Source organism: Hemiscyllium ocellatum, chromosome 1 (genome assembly GCF_020745735.1).
Source record: "Hemiscyllium ocellatum isolate sHemOce1 chromosome 1, sHemOce1.pat.X.cur, whole genome shotgun sequence".
In the NCBI taxonomy this organism is placed as follows: domain Eukaryota; kingdom Metazoa; phylum Chordata; class Chondrichthyes; order Orectolobiformes; family Hemiscylliidae; genus Hemiscyllium; species Hemiscyllium ocellatum.
In genome coordinates, this window is record NC_083401.1 from 93,319,432 (window position 1) to 93,339,432 (window position 20,001).

General features: G+C 41.9%; 1 protein-coding gene across 2 annotated transcripts in view; it reads left to right on the forward strand.

Annotated features, from left to right (window-relative positions):
- The window catches only part of dlc1 (DLC1 Rho GTPase activating protein), a 462,723-nt gene that overhangs the window by 230,471 nt on the left and 212,251 nt on the right, over window positions 1-20,001 (forward strand). For both annotated transcript variants that reach the window (XM_060824045.1, XM_060824053.1), the window contains exon 5: window positions 13,424-13,457. In XM_060824045.1, coding sequence (XP_060680028.1) covers window positions 13,424-13,457 — 34 coding nt within the window. The remainder of the gene's footprint in view (window positions 1-13,423; window positions 13,458-20,001) is intronic.

Genomic DNA, 20,001 nt, shown 5'->3' on the forward strand with positions numbered 1-20,001 from the left:
GTTTAGTTCCCACAGGTCTCTAGATATATAGGAATTAGAATAGGCCATTCAGCCCATCAAGTCTGCCCAGCAATCCAACATGACCATGGCTGATGAAACATTTCAATGCCTTTTACTCGCTCTATCTCCCTAACCCTACATGCCATTGGTTATCAGGAATCTATCAATCTCCACCGCAAACACTAAGTTTCCACAGCCTGCTGTGCCAGAAGATTTCAAAGGTTCAAAAACCTTCTGAATAAAATAATTTTGACCCATATCAGACCTAAATGGTATTCCCCTTATTTTTACACTCCCCAGCCAAGGGAAACAGTTTAGTTGTATCGACACGGTTTATTCTTTTAATACCTTTAATCACTGCTCATTCTTTTAAACCCCGAAAAATAGAGGCCTTTATGCTCAATTTATCATCATATGACATTCCCCCATCTCAGGAACAGATCTAGTGAACATTTGATGCACACTGTCTATGGCAATAATTTATTTCATGAGATAAGGAGACCAAAACCGCACACAGTACTTCAGATGCAGTCTAAACCAGCTCTTAGACAATTGAAGCAAGGCTTCACAAGTCCTAGACTCAAATTCGCTGGCAAAAAAGCAAACAACTGCAAATGTGTTGCTGGTCAAAGCACAGCAGGTTAGGCAGCATCTCAGGAATAGAGAATTCGACGTTTCGAGCATAAGCCCTTCCATTTACCTTCCAAATAGCTTGCTGGACCATCATGTCAGCCTTAGTGACAATTCAATGATGACTCCAAGATCCCTTTGTCCATCTACATGATCCAACCTCTTAACATTTAAGAAATACTCTCCATATCTGTTTCTGAAACTAAAGTGGACAACCTCACATTTCTCGACATTATATTTCATCTGCCATGCTCTTGTCCATTCACTAAGCTTGTCAAAATCCTCCTTAAAACTCTTTACATGTTCCACACAACACATATTCCCACTTAGCTCTGTAACATTTGCAAATTCAGAAATATTACATTTGTTACTAAGTTCTATTTTTGCACAGCATCTGTAGATGATCTATTAGATAAATTATTTTGTTGCCTGGAATTGCTTGTGTCTGTGACTCTTCCCTGTTCTTCGAGAGATGGAGAGGTAGATATTTGATCACGACACCTCTGAAAGTTTACGCATGTTGAGTGCCTCTGAATCTAAATTTACCATAAAATTCTCAACTGGTCTCAGTCATAGAGTCATAGAGATGTATAGCACGGAAACAGACGCTTTGGTCCAACCCATCCATGCCGACCAGATATCCCAAACCAATCTAGTCCCACCTGCCAGCACCTGGCCCATATCCCTCCAAATCCTTCCTATTCATATACACAGTAAAAAGTGAGGTCTGCAGATGCTGGAGATCAGAGCTGAAAATGTGTTGCTGGTTAAAGCACAGCAGGTCAGGCAGTATCCAAGGAACAGGAAATTCGACGTTTCGGGCCAGAGCCCTTCATCAGGATGCGTATTCATATACGCATCCAGGTGCCTTTTAAATGTTGCAATTGTACTAGCTTCCACTGCTTCGTCTGGCAGCCCATTCCATACATGTACCACCCTCTCTGTGAAAAAGTTGCCCTTCAGGTCGCTTTTTTATATCTTTCCCCTCTCAACCTAAACCTCTGCTCTCTAGTTCTGGATTTCCCCACCCCAGGGAAAAGACTTTGTCTATTTATCCTATTCATGCCCCTCATAATTTTGTAAACCTCTATAAGGTCACCCCTCAGCCTCCTATGCTCCAGGGAAAGCATCCCGAGTCTATTCAACCCCTTCCTATAGCTCAAATCCTCCAACCTTGGCAGCATCCTTGTAAATCTTTGCTGAACCATTTCAAGTTTCATAACAATTTCCGATAGGAAGGAGACCAGAAATGCATGCAATATTCCAACAGTGGCCTAACCAATGTCCTGTACAGCCGCAACATGACCTCTCAACTCCAGTACTCAATACTCTGACCAGTAAAGGAAAGCATACCAAATGCCTTCTTAACTATCCTATCTACCCACGACTCTACTTTCAAGGAGTATGAACCCGCACTCCAAGGTCTCTTTGTTCAGCAACACCCCCTAGGACCTTACCATTAAGTGTATAAGTCCTGCTAAGATTTGCTTTCCCAAAATGTAGCACCTCACATTTATCTGAGTTAAACTTCATCTGACACTCCTCAGCCCATTGACCCATCTGATCAAATCCCATTGTAATCTGAGATAATCTTCTTAGCTGTCCACTACACCTCCAATTTTAGATTAGATTACTTACAGTGTGGAAACAGGCCCTTCGGCCCAACAAGTGCACCCCGACCCGCCAAAGCGCAACCCACCCATACCCCTACATTTACCCCTTTACCTAACACTACGGGCAATTTAGCATGGCCAATTCACCTGACCTGCACATCTTTGGACTGTGGGAGGAAACCAGAGCACCCAGAAGAAACCCACGCAGACACAGGGAGAATGTGCAAACTCCACACAGTCACTCGCCTGAGTCGGGAATTGAACCTGGGTCTCTGGCGCTGTGAGGCAGCAGTGCTAACCACTGTGCCACCGTGCCGCCCACCATGGTGTCGTCAGCAATCTTACTAACTATACCTCTTATGCTCACATTCAAATCATTCATTTAAATGATGAAAATTAGCGGACCCAGCACCGATCCTTGTGGCACTCCATTGGTCACAGGTCTCAAGACTGAAAAACAACCATCCACTACCACCCTCTGTCTTCTACCTTTAAGCCAGTTCTGTATCCAAATGGCTTGTTCTCCCTGTATTCCATGAGATCTAACCTTGCTAGTCAGTCTCCCATGGGGTACCTTGTCGAACACCTTGCTGAAGTCCATATAGATCACATCTACCGCTCTGCCCTCATCAATCCCCTTTGTTACTTCTTCAAAAAACTCAATCAAGTTTGTGAGACATGATTTCCCCCACACAAAGCCATGTTGACTATCCCTATGAGTCCTTGCCTTTCCAAGTACATGTACATCCTGTTGCTCAGGATTTCCACTAACAACTTGCCCACCATCAACGTCAGGCTCACTGGTCTATAGTTCCCTGGCTTTTCCTTACTATTTCTTCAACAGTGGCACCATGTTAGCCAACTTCAGTCTTCCGGTAACAAATGTTGGGATACCCATTTTGTTGGTAGCCATCCTCAGATCTAATTCAGGCCGAGGGAATTACAATTGCCTGCTGAGTCTGAAAGTTGGTAATTGGTAGTTTATTTCTACATGCTTGTTGGTCATAGTCATAAGAGGTGCCGAAGAATCCTCAGTGGGGCAGGTCTATATCTTTGGAGATAAAAATGTTCTCATCACTTAGGTCTATATATTTTCATTTGGCTTAAGATCTGCTTTAAGTGCCTGGGGCACATTAGTGGGACCAAAGCCTGTTAGTTTGGTTCTAAATTGTTACCCTGAAATACTAATTACTGACTCAATGTGTAACGGTTACACTGCAGGTTTCAGATCCAAACATTGGAATCCATGACCGCATTATCCTAAACAAACCTCAGCAGGAATGCTGAGAACTATGAACTTACTGAAAATATTTTTAAACAGCTCAGAGAGTATAAAGAAAGCTAGAAAAGTTATCAACATCTATAAAGAAGAAAAGGCAGGTTATTATAAATATTATTAGCCATGAAAGTGGTTTCTAGTGAATTGAAGCAATAATTAAAGAAACAATTATTAGTTGCCACACCTCACAATATTCTCAACTTTTATGACATTACGGATTTAGATTCCACCAATTTATAATTTACCGACCAGTCTAGAACTATTGGAACCTTTGTTTGGCTGTTGATAAACATCAATTTGTATTCAATGCAATTCAGAGGTAGGCTGTAGCCAGACTGATATAGAGTGAGACGCTGCTGTTATCAGTGATGTGATTGCACAAGGCAGAGAGAGATTAATTCTTTCTCTCCCTTTTACTTAGAATGTAACTTCTGCTACTTATTCCTTTTGTGCCATTTGTCTTGGAGCACAAAAGCTATTCCTAATTTTGAAGGAGCCTAATTAAGGTACCTTGACTGATGATTAACAGTTGTTAAGTAGCATTTCTTTTCTTTCACCTTTTTTCAAAATTCCTGCTCTTCTTTTATCTGGTAAACAGCTGAGGCTGTGTTCATCACAGATTGCTAAAAGATAAGTGAGTCTGTTCATACATCTTGGAGCCACCGAGTGTAAGCATCAAATCAGATAGACAACTTTGTTAATTCTTAAAAACAGGCCTTTGTCTCAGCTACAGTCACCTCTTTATTTTGACTTTACAAAAATGCTTCGTGACAGAAAATCTCTACAGCAAATCACTTTTGTATAATGCAGTTGATATGTTCCATGCTGTGTTAATCTCACTTAATTGATTCGGTTCTGAATGCATCCTATTTGTTTTCATTTGGGCAATTTGAGCAGTCTGTTAGACATAGTATACTGTGCGTCAAATCTCAGCAAGAACAAATTATTGGTTTTGGTGCTGAACGCTTGGCTCCGAGCTTCCTTTTTCAATCAGGACACCCGCCCACCTTCTAAGGACCCCTTCACCTGCCTCCAACACACTCCACCCACCTGGACACCCCGCGCTGGCCTATTACCTGCCCTCAACCTCTTCATTTCCAACTGCTGCCGGGACATCAACCGCCTCAACCTGTCTACCCCCCCTCCCCCACTCCAACCTCTCACCCTCACAATGCACAGCCCTCCAATCCCGCTGCTCCAATCCCACTCTCACCATCAAACCAACGGATAAAGACGGTGCAGTGGTAGTTTGGCGCACTGACCTCTACACCGCTGAAGCCAGACGCCAACTCGAAGACACCTCCTCCTACCGTCCTCTTGACTATAACCCCACCCATCTATCACCAAACCATCATCTCCCAGACCATACAGAACCTCATCACCTCGGGAGATCACCCACCCACAGCTTCCAATCTCATAGTCCAGGAAGCCACTTCTACCCAATGGCTAAGAGAAATCTCAAAATCACTCCCCCAAAGGCTGTTGATGCCTTATCAATTGAAATTGTTATGAATAAGACTGACAGATTTTTGAGCTATGGAAATATAAGTTATTAAGGCACAGAACAGCTATGATTTGATGAAATTGTGGAGCGTCTTGAGGGACTGAATGACTGATTATTACTGGTTTGTAACAATGCTGGTTTTTATCACTGGCCAACAAGGATTTTCCCAACTATTACAAAAGGGTACATTAGAAATCCAAATATTAAAATAACTTTACAGTGAGGAAATGCATATTATATTGTGGTTCAATCAACCTTTGAAACAATAAAGAAGGGATTCAGTATGAGAGAGCTAATCCGATAAAATATCCACCACTGCATGAGAAATGGTGCCTATTGCAATGGTTTTCTTTTTAAAACAGATGTAATGGAACCACCTTTACTCTGCTAACAGTCTGGACCAGTATCACTTGCAAAATCTTGGAACTATGAGATCCAAGTTAAACACCAGATGGGTCTTTTTGCCTTCATGCTCAATCTATGTAGCCTGGAGAAATGCAGAGACATCAAAAGACCATTGCAGCATGCGCCCAAGCATTTCCTTTGATACCAGAGAGTTTGTGTTTTTAACTGATATCAGACTATCATGCTGGGGACCTTAGGGGAATGTTAAAGTATTGTTCATCTCTCTGATCCACCGCAGCTCAACTGCAAAAATTAATGGTTATAAGATCACAAGATGCTATGAGAAAAGCCATTCAGCCCAGCTTAATTTATCCATTCCAAGACATTCTATAGCCTCTTCATAACAATGTTGATTGCTTGCAAGATCATTCTAGTGTTTCTGCTTTTAAGACTATTTCTGGGAAGCTTTTGCAGACATGATATCCACTCTTAGCTTTTGTTGGTTCCACTACCACAGTTTAATTCAAAATACTGTTTCAAATTAACATTTCCTATACTAGTGCTTTCCTGGTGTGACCCAATTTTAATGCTTTGGAGCTCTGTGATGCTGGGATGATGGACTGTTTTAGTACCTGAATATATTAGGTTGGATGGTTAACTCCTGAGTAGATGATATGGGAATGGTTCAGTATAGTGGGAGGCCCATGGTTTGGATAACAGGGTTTGTAGTCCAGCAAGAATTACATTTAATGCCTAAAAAGGTGGTAGATGCTGGAAGACTCAAGAGATTTCAGAATTATTTAGAAGAATACATGAAATGCCATTGCATCTATGGTTAGGGGCTAAGAGCTAGAAAATGGGATTAGAACAGATGGATGTTTGATGAACAGGGCACAAACAATAGGTCTCAGGGCCTCTTTCATAGAGTCATAGAGATGTACAGCACAGAAACAAACCCTTCAGTCCAACCCGTCCATGCCGACCAGATATCCCGACCCAATCTAGTCCCATCTGCCAGCACCTGGTCCATAGCCCTCCAAACCCTTCCTATTCATATACCCATCCTGATGCCTTTTAAATGTTGCAATTGTACCAGCCTCCACCACTTCCTTTGGCAGCTCATTCCATAAGCATCCTACCCTCTGAGTGAAAAAGTTGCCTCTTAGGTTTCTTTTATAACTTTCCTTTCTCACCTAAACCTATGCCTTCTAGTTCTGGACTCCCCGACCCCAGGGAAAAGACTTTGTCTATTTATCTTATACATGTCCCTCAAGATTTTATAAACCTCTATAAGGTCACTCCTCAGCCTCCGATGCTCCAGAGAAGCAGCCCCAGCCTGTTCAACCTCTCACTATAGCTCAAATCCTCCAACCCTGGCAACGTCCTTGTAAATCTTTTCTGAACCCTTTTAAGTTTCACAACATCTTTCCAATAGGAAGGAGACCAGAGTTGCATGCAATATTCCAACAGTGGCCTAACCAATGTCCTGTACAGCCACAACATGACCTCCCAACTCCTGTACTCAATACTCTGACCAATAAAGGAAAGCACATCAAATGTTTTCTTCACTATTCTATCTACCTGTGAGTCTACTTTCAAGGAGCTATGAACCTGCACTCCAAGGTCCCTTTGTTCAGCAACACTCCCGAGGACCTTACCATTAAGCGTATAAGTCCTGCTAAGATTTGCTTTCCCAAAATGCAGCACCACCCTGTCAAAAAACTCCAAGACTCCACATAATGTAAAATTGCTTCACTCACCTCCCTCCAGTTTGTATAAGGTGAGCAATACATACTCAAGGAGATTGTTATTTAGTCTGTAGAGGCATTGTTAAGCATACTCAATCTTCTGTATCTCAGTGAGCAAATAATGAGTGTAAGATTGAGCATATTTCTGTACTGATTAACTGGATAGTAGGAGGTTCAATGTAGATCTGTCCCATGTCACCCTCAATTCATCTCTGTTCCTACCCTCATCTGCTAATTTGATCGCATTACCTACTTGACTACCCCTTTCTCAGCGATGGTATTGTTTTATCAAGTTGACATAACACAGCCTTTGCTGTTTTAGCCCAATCTGGGGTGTTGATCAGATAGTTAATTTCCTGAGTTTCTCAGCTTCTCTATCTGGGCCACTTAAACAGCCCTGTGAGGAATAAAATAATCAAATTAAATTGCCTTTTACCTCTGAGCCAGATTGTGTGGGTCACAGTGGGACTCCTGCTCCTCAAATTGAGCTGTCTTAGTTCAAACTTTCCTGCCGTTAATTCCTGAATTGCACTTGCACATAAGAATATCATTATATTATTATGTTATCATAATGTTAAATATTTTGATTACATATTTGCCTTTGGAGTTCCAGGCACATCATGCCATGCCATTTGGACTCGGGAATTCCTGTCACTTTGCAAAGATTGAGGAATCAGATTTAATTGTGTAACATGCCTAAATGTCATCCTCGTGTACAACGACATCCAGGAAAAGCTCTTCCAGAAAATAGTCAGCTGACCTCGCACAAAGACTGAGTTGACTAAGGGTCAAGTGACCAATTTAGGATATGTAGTGGGTCAAGGACAAAATTACCCAGGACTTCAAAGATGCAGGCAGTAGTATAGCTCCTTCCTCCCACAGCCACATGGGAAATTGGAAGGTTCTTGGGAATGTCTGAGTTCTAATTCATAGAATCCCTACAGTGTGGAAACAGGCCCTTCAGTCCAACAAGTCCACACCGACCCCCTGAAGAGTAACTGACTGAGACCTATTTCCCTACCCTATATTTACTCCTGACTAATGCATCTAATCTACACATTCCTGAATACTACTAAAGGTTTGTCCCAAACTATAGCAAAGTGACCATACTACTGACCCACCAACCATAGAAACAAAAGTACTAAAGCAAAAGTAGAAAGAATCAGACAAATACCAGACAGCTTGGAAAGCAGAAGACTGTTTGGATGAATGAGCCTAAGCTTTCAGTACCAAACCTTCAATGTGCATTTAAAGTAGCCACTGATGCATGTGCCATCAGAGTAGAGATGTCCACTATCAGGGACATGATTCCAGAAGAGAGAGACCAATCATGTTTCTCCAAAAAGTAAACATGCATCAGAGATCATGCTCCATAGTAGAGAAGGAAATGTTCAACGTGTTAGTAATTCTCAAGTATTTTGAGATATATGTTCAAATGGGTGCAAAAAGACCACCGCCTATACCAACAACAACCCATTTATTTTTATGGAGAAATTTCAGATCCTGAACTATGTATTATTCCTATGGAGATAGTTCCTTCAGCTAAACCACTAAAAATTCACTCATCACTCACATTGATGAGAACTGAGGAGATATAGTTGGAGAAGGTGAGCAGAATGTGTGTGTGTGTGTGTGTATTGATTAATTTTTTAAATTTGTTTTTCCCCTTTAAGTAATGAAATTAGAATGAATCTCATGTTCATTCAACATGCACGTTGAATGATCTCAGAGCAACCCCAACATACTTCCAGATATGTTGAATTTGTCATTGCAACATGTGCCTTTTTAAATGAGGGAATACAGTCAAAGATGGATACATATGTAAATTCAGTGAGTCCTGGAGAGAGGCCCTAGAATGTCACACCTGACAATGTGTCAAGAGAGCTTCAAAGAAATGGACTTAAAAGGGAAGAAACTGAACTATCTGTGAAGGTGATGGGAAATTGTGTTGCACAAATGTGATTGAGTTTTTTGAAGAGGGGAGCAAGAAGATAGATGAAGGCAGAACAGTAGATGTTGTCTACATGAACTTTAGTAAAATCTTCAACAAGGTTCAATATAGTAGATGGTTAGTAAGATGATCACATGGGATGCAGGGAGAGTTAGCCAATTAAATACAAAATTGGCTTGACAGTAGGAGACAGAAGATAGTGGGAGAGGATTGTAGTTCAAACTGGAGGCCTGTGATCTGCTATGTACCACAAATTTGGTGTTGGATCCAATCTGGTTCATCATTTATATAAACAATTTGGATGAACATATAGGAGGCAAGGTTAGTCATTTTGCAGATGATCCTAAAATTGGTGGTCTATTAGAGAGTGAAGAAGGTTATCTCAGAGTACAACCTTGATCAACTGGGCCAGTAGGCCAAGGTATGGCAGCTGGAATTTAATTTAGGTAAATGTGAGGTGTTTATTGACACATGGACTCAAGTTAGAAAAGAACAGGAGTACAGTGAAACGTGTATAATGTCACCAATACACAGTGCCATCTTCAGTGCAAAGTACCTTAGCACAAACCTTAGGTACAAAAGAATAGAGAAAATAAAAAAGTTACACTACATTACAAATATACATTGTATAAATATAAGTTAGGAAAATAAGAAATAAAGCTAAAAGATATACATTACAGCATTTGTATAAAGGTTTCCACATAGCCTGACTGGACTTTGTGGTTCCTGGCACACTGGCTATTGTTCCAGCTCCTCTCTGGGTCCACTGGCTGCTGTTCCCACTCTCCTCTGGGTCCACTGGCTCCTTTTCCTGCTTTGCTCTGGGCTCACTGGCTGCTGTCTGCACTCTCCACACTGGACCTGCTGGTTGCTGTCCCTGCTCCACTCTGGGCCCACTGGCTACTGTCCCCATTCTTCTCCGGGCCCTCTGGCTGCTGTCTGAGCTCCACTTGGGGCCCACTGGCTGCTGTCCCTCCGCTGCTCGGGGCCCACTGGCTGCTGTCCCTCCTCCACTCGGGGCCCACTGGCTGCTGTCCCTCCGCTGCTCGGGGCCCACTGGCTGCTGTCCGCGCTCCACTCCGGGCCCACTGGCTGCTGTCCCACTGACAGCTGTCCGCGCTCAACTCTGAGCCCACTGACTGCTGTTCCCGCTCCGCTCCAGGGACACTGTCTGCTGTCCGTGCTCCACTTGGGGCCCACTGGCTGCTGTCCGCGCTCCGCTCCAGGCCCACTGGCCTCTGTCCCCGCACACTCCGGGCCCACTGGCTGCTGTCCCCACTCTGCTCCGGGACCCACTGGCTGCTGTCCCCACTCTGCTCCGGGACCCACTGGCTGCTGTCCCCGTTCCACTCTGGGCCCACTGACTGCTGTCCCAGCTCCACTCTGGGCCCACTGGCTGCTGTCCCCGTTCCACTCTGGGCCCACTGGCTGCTGTCCCCGTTCCACTCTGGGCCCACTGGCCTGCTGTCCCCACTCTGCTCTGGGCCCACTGGCTGCTATCCCTGCTCCACTCGGGACCCACAGGCTGCTGTCCCCGCTCTACTCTGGGCCTACTGGCTACTGTCCCAGCTCCATGCCCACTGGCTGCTGTTCCCGCTCTGCTCTGGGCCCACTGGCTGCTGTCCCAGCTCCATGCCCACTGGCTGCTGTTCCCGTTCTGCTCTGGGCCCACTGGCTGCTGTCCCAGCTCCATGCCCACTGGCTGCTGTTCCCGTTCTGCTCTGGGTCCACTGGTTGCTGTCCCTGCTCCATTCGGGGCCACTGGCTGCTGTTCCATGCTCCGCCCTGGGCCCACTGGCTGCTGTCCCCGCTCCCTTCGGGCCCATTGGTTGCTGTCCCTGCTCCGCTCCAGGCCCACTGCCTGCTGTCCCCGCTCCACTCCGGGCCACTTGCTGATGCCCTTGCTCTGCTCCGGGCCCAGGCTGCTGTTCCCGCTCTGCTCTGGGCCCACTGCTTGCTGTCCCCGCTCTGCTCCAGAACTACTGGCTGCTGTACCAGCTCCACTCTGGGTCCACTGGCCCCCATTCTGCTCTGGGCTGACTCAAAAATGTTAATATCCAGTTCCTGGTGAAATACTCTCAGATTTTGATGGGATGTTGGGTTTGGGGTTCTCGCCTGCAAATCCTCTTCTAATAATCCAACGTGTTTACAAAGGCCCTGCATCCACCCGCCTGTTCCTTGAGCCCCTTGGTCCTATGTTATTGGTGGTTTAACAAACATCGAACACACACACACACACACACACACACACACACACAAACACACACACTTGGATTCGTTACACACATGACTAATCTGCATTATCACTACGAAAACGCCTTTAACATCACATCTTCATCCATACCTCAGCTCTTTTGTTGCTAAAACCATCATTTATGCATTATTGACCTCTAAACTTGACTTAACCCACCCTTTCCTGACTGGCACTTCACATTCTCTGCTCCACAAACTCAATGTCTCCAAATCACAACTAACCATGTCTTCATTGGTTCCAATGACCATTCCCCCAGTACCCCTTTCCATACTGGCTCCTGCTTTAACAATGTATCAATGTTAAAATTCCCAACCTTGCTTTCAAACCCTTTTGGAACCTGGACCCTCCCTATCTCTGTAAATCCCTCCAGTCCGATTAGCCCCAATAATTCCAGCTTCTTGAGCATTCAGATTGAATCATTTCACTACTTCAACAGTGATGAAGGTGATCCATGATATGGACATCAGTAAAGCCTTTGTCAAGGTTCGGCAAGGTAGACTGATGAGATCACACGGGATTCAGGGAGAACTTGCCAATTGGATACAAACATTGGGTTGACGGTGGGAGACAGAGGGTGATGGTGGAGGGTTGTTCTTTGGATTGGAGGCCTGTGAGCAAGGATCAGTACTGGATCCGCTGTTGTTTGACATTTATGGAAACAATTTGGATGAGAATTTAGGAGGCATGGTTAGTAAGTTTGCGGATGATGCAAAATTGTTAGTGTGGTCGACAGTGAAGCAAGTTATTTAAGACTCCAAACTGATGTTGATCAATTAGGCCAATTGGCTGAGGAGTTGCACATGGAGATTAATTTGGATAAAGGTGAGGTGTTCCATTGTGGTAAGATGGCAAGGGCAGAACTTATAATGATAGGGTCCTGGGTAGTGTTGTCAAACAGAGGGATCTAGGGTTTCAGGTACATTGTTCTTTGAAATTTGTGGCATAGGTAGGCAGGATGGTGAAGAATGCGATTGGCATGCTTGCCTTCATCAGTGAGATCACTGAGTACAGGAGTTGGGATGTTATGTTACACTGTCCAAGACATTGGTAAGGCTACTTTTGGAGTACTGCATACAATTCTGCTATATGTAAGATATTATTAAATTGGACAGGGTTCAGAAAAGACTTACTGGGATTTTGCCAGGACTAGAATGTTTGAATTATAAGAGAGGCTGGATAGGCTGGGATATTCCTCACTGCAGCTTGGGAGGTTAAAATGTGACCATATAGAGGTTTATAAAATCTTGAGGGGTTTAGATAAGGTGATTAGCAAAGCTCTTTTCCCTAAGAGGGAGTATATTTTTAAGAATAGAGGAGAAAGATTTAAAAGGGACTTGAGGGACATTTTGGCACAGAAGGTGGTACGTGTGTAGAACGAGCTGTAAGGGGTGGTAGATGCAGGTACAGTTACAACACTTATAAGACATTTGGGCAGGTACATGAATAGGAAAGGTTTAGAGGGATATGTGCTAAATGCAGGCCAGTGGGACTAGTTTAGTTTGGGAAATTTGCTCAGCATGAATAAGTTTGTTTCCATGCTGCATGACCGTATGACTCTATGACCATTGATGCCTGCCTTCAGCTAGCTCAGCCTTATGTTTTGGATGAGCCTCTTTATTCCTCTTCACCCTTTCACTTTGCCTTCTCCCTTAAAACATTCTTTAAAATGTCCCTCTTTGACCCGATCTTGATTGTCCATCCTACGATCTTCTTATGTGGCTCAATGTCAAATTTTGTTTTATAATGTCTCTGTGAAGTACTTTGGGACTTTTTGAGGTGCTAAAGGTACTATAAAAATGTAAGTCATTGTTATTGCTATACTATAGCTTCCTTTGCAGAAAGTGAAATGACTTTTAAATTGTTTCACACTTTTCGCAATAGTAATGTCAAGCGTCATTCTGTGTATTTAATGAATACGAACCTCAGAATTAAAACCTACGACTGAATTTAAATGGGTGCAAGCTACATTGTTCATTCTCTAGCCTCCATAACATTTGCATAACAATGTTGTGTATTGCATAGCTTGCCACATTATTTTTTAAAAAACACTATAGTGGCACACAATGTTATTTATTTTCTATTTTAATATATTTTTGTAGGCAATGTCGATGATATCAGAAAAAGAGAAGGCTGGTGAGTAGACACATATCTTACTTTTGAACTGGTGACAATTCCTCAAACCTTACCCTGTTCAGTCGGAGCCTTTCAAGCAGTTCGTAAACAGAAAATTGAAACCTGGTGTTTTTATATATGCAGTGTATGACATGTGACTGGATTATAGACAAGTACATTACTTTATTTCATCGGCTACAAGAGTGCATATTATGCCAGCACATAGGAAGGTGCATGAAGTTTATATCTCTCAGTTATAAAGAGGTTCTATGTCTCTGTGAATAGAGTTGGCTCACTTCCCTGTGCAGGCCCATTTCTCATCAATTCTGTAGAAGTGACTAACCTTGAAAATTAACATATGTGGAGTGTTTTTGCTTGGTCAAGGATTCCAAGCTTGGACTTCAAAGAATGTATTTTGCATCCTTTATTCATTGCATGCAAATCTTTGATGCTCAGAGACATATACTTGGGCACAGAGCTTATTGAAGATTTACATTCTGACAGAGCTTTCTTAATTCATCAGTCACCGTGCCAGATAACTGTGTGGGAAAGGATGTTGTTTTGTTTTGGAGGAACAAATGCTGCATTGCTAGGATGCTCGTGTATAAATAGCAAAATTTGTATATGTTTGCATTTTTTATGTTGCCATTCTGCCATTCTTTTCATCAAAAACTTCCATGCGCTGTTCTGATCGCAAACTGTCTCCTTGACTTTCTGTCCTAATGATTGGAATTTACATGCATGAAGTGTTTCTCTTGTTGCTGAGCTTCGGTAATTTGATGGGAAAAGCACTCACTCAAGTTTCATTGGTATATAAAAAGTCAGATTCTGAATACTGTGGGTGCTGGATTTGGAAATATTTCACATTCTCTGTGTATTGAAATTTTCCTTTAAAAGCAAAAAACATGTTTCGAAGTATTCAATTGTAATTCTCTTGATACCTTAGTGAGTTAAAACCTTGTCCATTTAGTACTAAGACATTCAAATCAGACAGCTCAACTGAGGTGCAGTTGAGAATTTGTTGAGAATATACCACGGCTTCTTCAAACTTTAGGGTAAGAAAGAATGATAAATGATTGGAGCATGCGTGGAACGACAAAGGCCACATCGTGTGAAACTTCATTCCATCTATGCAGCATATCAATTTTAACCCACTTCTGGAACATTTATGAGGAACACATTGAAGTATTATCAGTTGAAAAGTCTTTAATCCCGGTTATATCCCTAAAGTCTGCGTAAGAAAAGGTAAAGTTGCTGTAATCCTACTGCACTATAGGGCTGCATCATCATCAGAGAGTGTTCTCTGATGTGTGCCTCTGAGATCTGAAATGAATTTGTAGTGGGGCTTCTATCTGTCATAATGTTTTAGTTATTTGTGAGATTTGTTTCTGAAAAAGTGCCACATTAGTTCAAAAACAATCACTTGAAACTACATTTCTTGGAACTAGAAGAAAGGGTATTTGGAATATAAGATTGTTGACCATTCTGCTTATAACTAAAACTGGTGCCAATAATAGGAAATGCTCCATTTCCTAGAATTGCATCGCAATATTTTAAATAAAATTTTAATGTTCCTTGTTTTTCAGCAGAATTATCAATTAAGTCAGAAATATTAACTATTATATTGATCAATAGCTTAAAGTTTAAAACAATGGAAAGCCTGGTTCAAATATTATAGGGAGATGTACATAGCAGATTCAGGTGGAGTTACAAAGTTTAAAAGACACTTGGAGAAGTACATGAATAGGAATGGTTTGGAGGGATAGGGGCCAAATGCAAGCTATTTTGGTTTGGAAACATGACACGGACTGGTTGGAACAAAAGGTCTGTTTCTAGGCTATAAGACTCTGCCCTGCATATCTTCTTCACTTTTTTAAAGTTGGGCATTTGGTTTTATTGAGAACCAATTGACGGCTAAAACATTATAAACTGCTTGAAATATTAGGCATCTTCAAATTTACTGGTCAAAATGTTCTGGAGAGTTTAGAAACAGAAATTGCAGAATGCTTTGTAATAGCCTTGTTCTGTTTTCTCATAAGGGAAAAAAAATGTCTTGCTGAGAAAAATAGCATTGTGCTGAAAAATTCAAAAGATATTCTGTGCAGACCAAATTGCTTCAGTTAATGATTGGTTTAGAAAGATCACCATCCCGTTTGTTGACATTTCTTTCCTTTTAATCACTTGGTGGGAATTTCAGGATGCAAAACAATGACAAAAATAACTTTATCCTTTAGTTGAGTAAACAAAAATAAATTAAGATGGCCTCGCTTCTGAGTTAACTCACAAGTGATATGGGTCCGGGGCTCAGTGGTTAGCACTGCTGCCTCACAGAACCAGGGACCAGGTTTGATTCCAGCCTTGGGTGACTATCTGTGTGGAGTTTGCACATTCTCCCCGTGTCTGCATGGATTTCCTCCAGGTGCTTTGGTTTCCTCATAAGTCTGAAGATGTACAGGACTGTTGAATTGGTCATGCTAATTGGCCATAGTATTCAGGGGTGTGTAAGTAAGGTGCATTTGCCATGGGAAATATAGGGTAGTGGGATGGTCAGTGTGGACTTTTTGGGCCAAATGGCCTGTTTACACACTGTAGGGATTCTATTCTATGATTAAAAATTGAAAGACTCCCATTGATGTGACAAACACTTGCCTATGCTAATAGTTTGGATTTTAGTTTCTGATTGAGTTCTATTTTCAGCATTCTACCTTGGAGAAAATCATTCTCCATTTCAGATAATGAAGTAGCTCTTTATGTACAGAAAAGATTCACTAGAGTGGATTCAGGGAGAGAAATTTCAGTGACACGGTGGGAAAGCGGAGACATCTGTTTGGGATGCGGCAATTTGGAAGGGGTTTTTCAAAATCTTGAGGGATCTGGAAAGTGTTGTCAGGAAGAACTCGACACACAAAAAGCTTCCAATTTAAGGCGATCATGAAAAAAAGCAATGGTGACATGCGGGAAAATCTTTCAATGCACTAAGTGGTGTAACTGTATAACCCCTAACCTGGTTTACAATACCTCACATTTATCCCAAATAAACTCCATCTGCCACTCCTCGGCCCATTGGTCCATCTGATTTAGGTCCCATTGTACTGTGAGATAATCATCTTCATGTCTACTGGACCACCTATTTTGGTATCATCTACAAACTTACTAACCGTACTTCCTATCTTCATATCAAAAACATTTATATAAATGATGAAAAGCAGTGGACCCAGCACTGATCCTTTTGACACACCACTGATCACATGCTTCCAGTTTGAAAAGCAACCCTCTACCACCACCCTCTGTCTACTACTTTCAAGCCAATTTTGAATCCAGTTGGCTATCTCTGCCTGGATTCAATGTGATTTAACCTACTAACCAGTCTACTATGCGGAACCTTGTCAAATGCTTTGCTAAAGTTCATAAAGATGAGACCCACTGCTATGCCTTCATCACTCGTTGTGAGACACGATTTCCCATGCACAAAGCCATGTTGACCATCCATACTCAATCCCTGCCTTTCCAAATGCATGAAAATCCTGTTTCTCTGAATCCCCTTCAACAATTTACCCACTGATGAAAAACCACCTTTAGAATACTGAGTGCAGTTCTGGTCCTTCTGTGAGAAATGTTGTTAATCTTGAAAGGGTGCAGAAAAAACTTACAAGGATGTTGCTGGGATTGGAGGGCTTGAATTATAAGAAGAGGCTGAATAGGCTGGGGCTTTTTTCCCTCGAGCGTCGGATGCTAAGGGGTGACCTTATAGAGGTTATAAAATCATGAGGTGCATGAATAGGCTGAATATCCAAAGTCTTTTCCCTAGGATGGGAGAGTCCAGAACTAGAGGGTTCAAGGTGAGAGGGGAACATGTTTAAAAGGACCTGGGGGGGTAGCTTTCTCCCACAGAGGGTGGTGTATGTATAGAACGAGCTGCAATCATATTATTTGAAAGGCATCTGTATGGGTCTATGAATAGGAAGGGTTTAGGGGTATATTAGGCCAAATGCTAGCAAATGGGACTAGGTCATAGTGGGATGTTTGGTCAGCATGGACGAGTTGAACCATAGGATCTGTTTCCAAGCTGTCTAACTCTATGACTCTATAAGCAGTTAATTTCAGGAATGTTCCATATGATGACCTGATTGAAGTCGCTTTCTAAAGAGAAATGGATAATTCTATGAAACAAAAACATTTACATAAAGGAAAAAGGCACAAGAATAGGACAAGGTGATCTCTTCACACAGAGAACTAGCAACAGGCAAACTTAGCTGTGCCATGATCATTCTGCAATTCTGTGATCTCCTTTCCTGTTTGCTGCTTCTCTCTCTTGAATCCTTGCAAGAGGCAAAAGGGACACTTAAACTTGAAGCTTTGTGAATAAGTGGGAAATTGGGAAAATCTGCAAATGGAAGGTTCGCTTAGAAATATAATGATAAAAAGGTCAAATAAAAAATGAAAGAACTGATGCTGTATATCAGAAACAAAAACAGAAATTGCTAGAAAAGCTCAGCAAGTCTGGCAACATCAGTGGAGAGAAATCAGAGTTAATGTTTCAGGTGGAGTGACCTTTCCTCAGACCCTTCCTCAGTTCTGATGAAGGGTCACTGAGACCTGCTGAGCTTTTCCAGCAATCAGAGTTAATGTTTCGGGTCGAGTGATCCTTCATCAGAACTAAGGAAGGGTCTGAGGAAAGGTCACTCCACCTGAAACATTAACTCTGATTTCTCTCCACAGATGCTGCCAGACCTGCTGAGCTTTTCCAGCAATTTCTGTTTTGATGGCTGTCAATGATAAAATGGGTTAGTGACAGGGGCTCCGTGTGGAAGAGTTAGCAGGAAGAGAGGCTGCTCCACAATAGTGCCAATTAGATCACATGACTTCTGTCAGGCTGGTGCAGAAAGATTTTAAAATGAAAGTGACACTAAATGAAAATAAATAACTGATGTTATCATGGAACAGTTTAAATTAGCACAACATAAATTCGAAACTTACTACAGTTTAACATGTGCCATATCTAATTTGAGAGTGCTTGATGCTAAATGTCAGCCTCCCTTCAAGATTCCTGCCTCTGGCTTTCAGAACATTGTCCCACTCCAGAAATGTGAGCACAACATTTCTACTGACACTTCAGTCTACTGCTGGAGAAGCGCTGTATTGTTGCAGATGCGGCTTTTCATTAAATTGCGACCCTGTTTGCCCTCTCAGCTGGGCCTTCAAGGTACCTTTCGCAGGGGGTGTTTCCTATACACTGTAGTAACTATAATTTAAAAATGCTTCACTGGCTGGGACATCCTGGCATTGTGAAAGATATTACATAAACGTGAATCATTCTTTGTACTAATGTGGAAGAAGTACAAAGGTATCTATTTCTCCAAAGCTGGAACTTCCTATATTGAGAATCAACAGATTTCTAAAAATATATTTAATTTAATTGCATTGTTTAAGCAAGTGCTCTAAAAAAAATTAAAAACCCTACCTTCCACGACTAAGATGAGTTTAAATGTTTGCCATTCGTCACTTTGAATGATTTCAAGCAAAATAATACCCTTCAGCCTCTTACTCTTAGCTACTTTAACAGTTACACTTTGACGTAAAATTAAAATTAGTACAAGCGAATCACATGCCTCATATAGATTGGACCTTCCTGCCCTTTCATGGTATGACCTAGATCCTGTTATGGAAATAGGATAAAAAGGTCAAAGGTTGCATTTATCCATTGGAGGTTATGATCTCTGAACTCCACTTTGGAGACATTTAACTTTAGTTACACCACTACACAATCATGAAGCTATTTCTAATTGAGTTTAGCACATGGAGTCTTAGAAAATGCTCCTTTCAGGACTGGAAGAGTCATCTTGGAATTGAAATGTTAATTTTGTTTCTCTCTCCTTCTGCTAAGTTCCTCCAATAATTTTTGTTCTTATTTCAGATTTCCAACATCTACATTATTTTGCTTTTTACACACAAGACTGAATAAGAACAAAAGCTTTTCTTCCATAACAGACTATGGATTTTTTTCAGCAGTCGAACAACACTGTTTTGATTAATTTTAACCTATTTTCTATCTGACTTTAAATGGAATTCTAATCCTGCAGGACATGCAGGAGTATGGGCTTCCCTTTTATTGTGAAAAATAGAATGCAGGGAGTCCCTGATTTACCAATGCATGTACTTATGAATATGACCTCTACAGGGGTATCATTTTAAAGACCTGATGTATGACCATTTCCTGCACTTGCAAACAACTATTTCATGTTGCTCTGCCTTTTTTTCTGACTTGTGTTTGAAATCGACTTGTGAACAGACTCAAGATTGGGCCCATCTGTAATCCGGGATCTGCCTGTATATATTGTATGTTTTTAGGCAATTGTTTTAAATAACCAATGCATTTACTGAGATTACAATAAAAATATGGGTAAATCTGAATAAGTCAACATTAACGTTTTAAGGGAATATTGTGTCTAACTAACTTGCTGGAATGTTTTGAAGAGATACATGTTGATGACAACAATGCAGTTAATGTGCATGGACTTCCAAAAGTCATTCAATATTGAGTCATGGAGCATCTTTGTGAAGACAG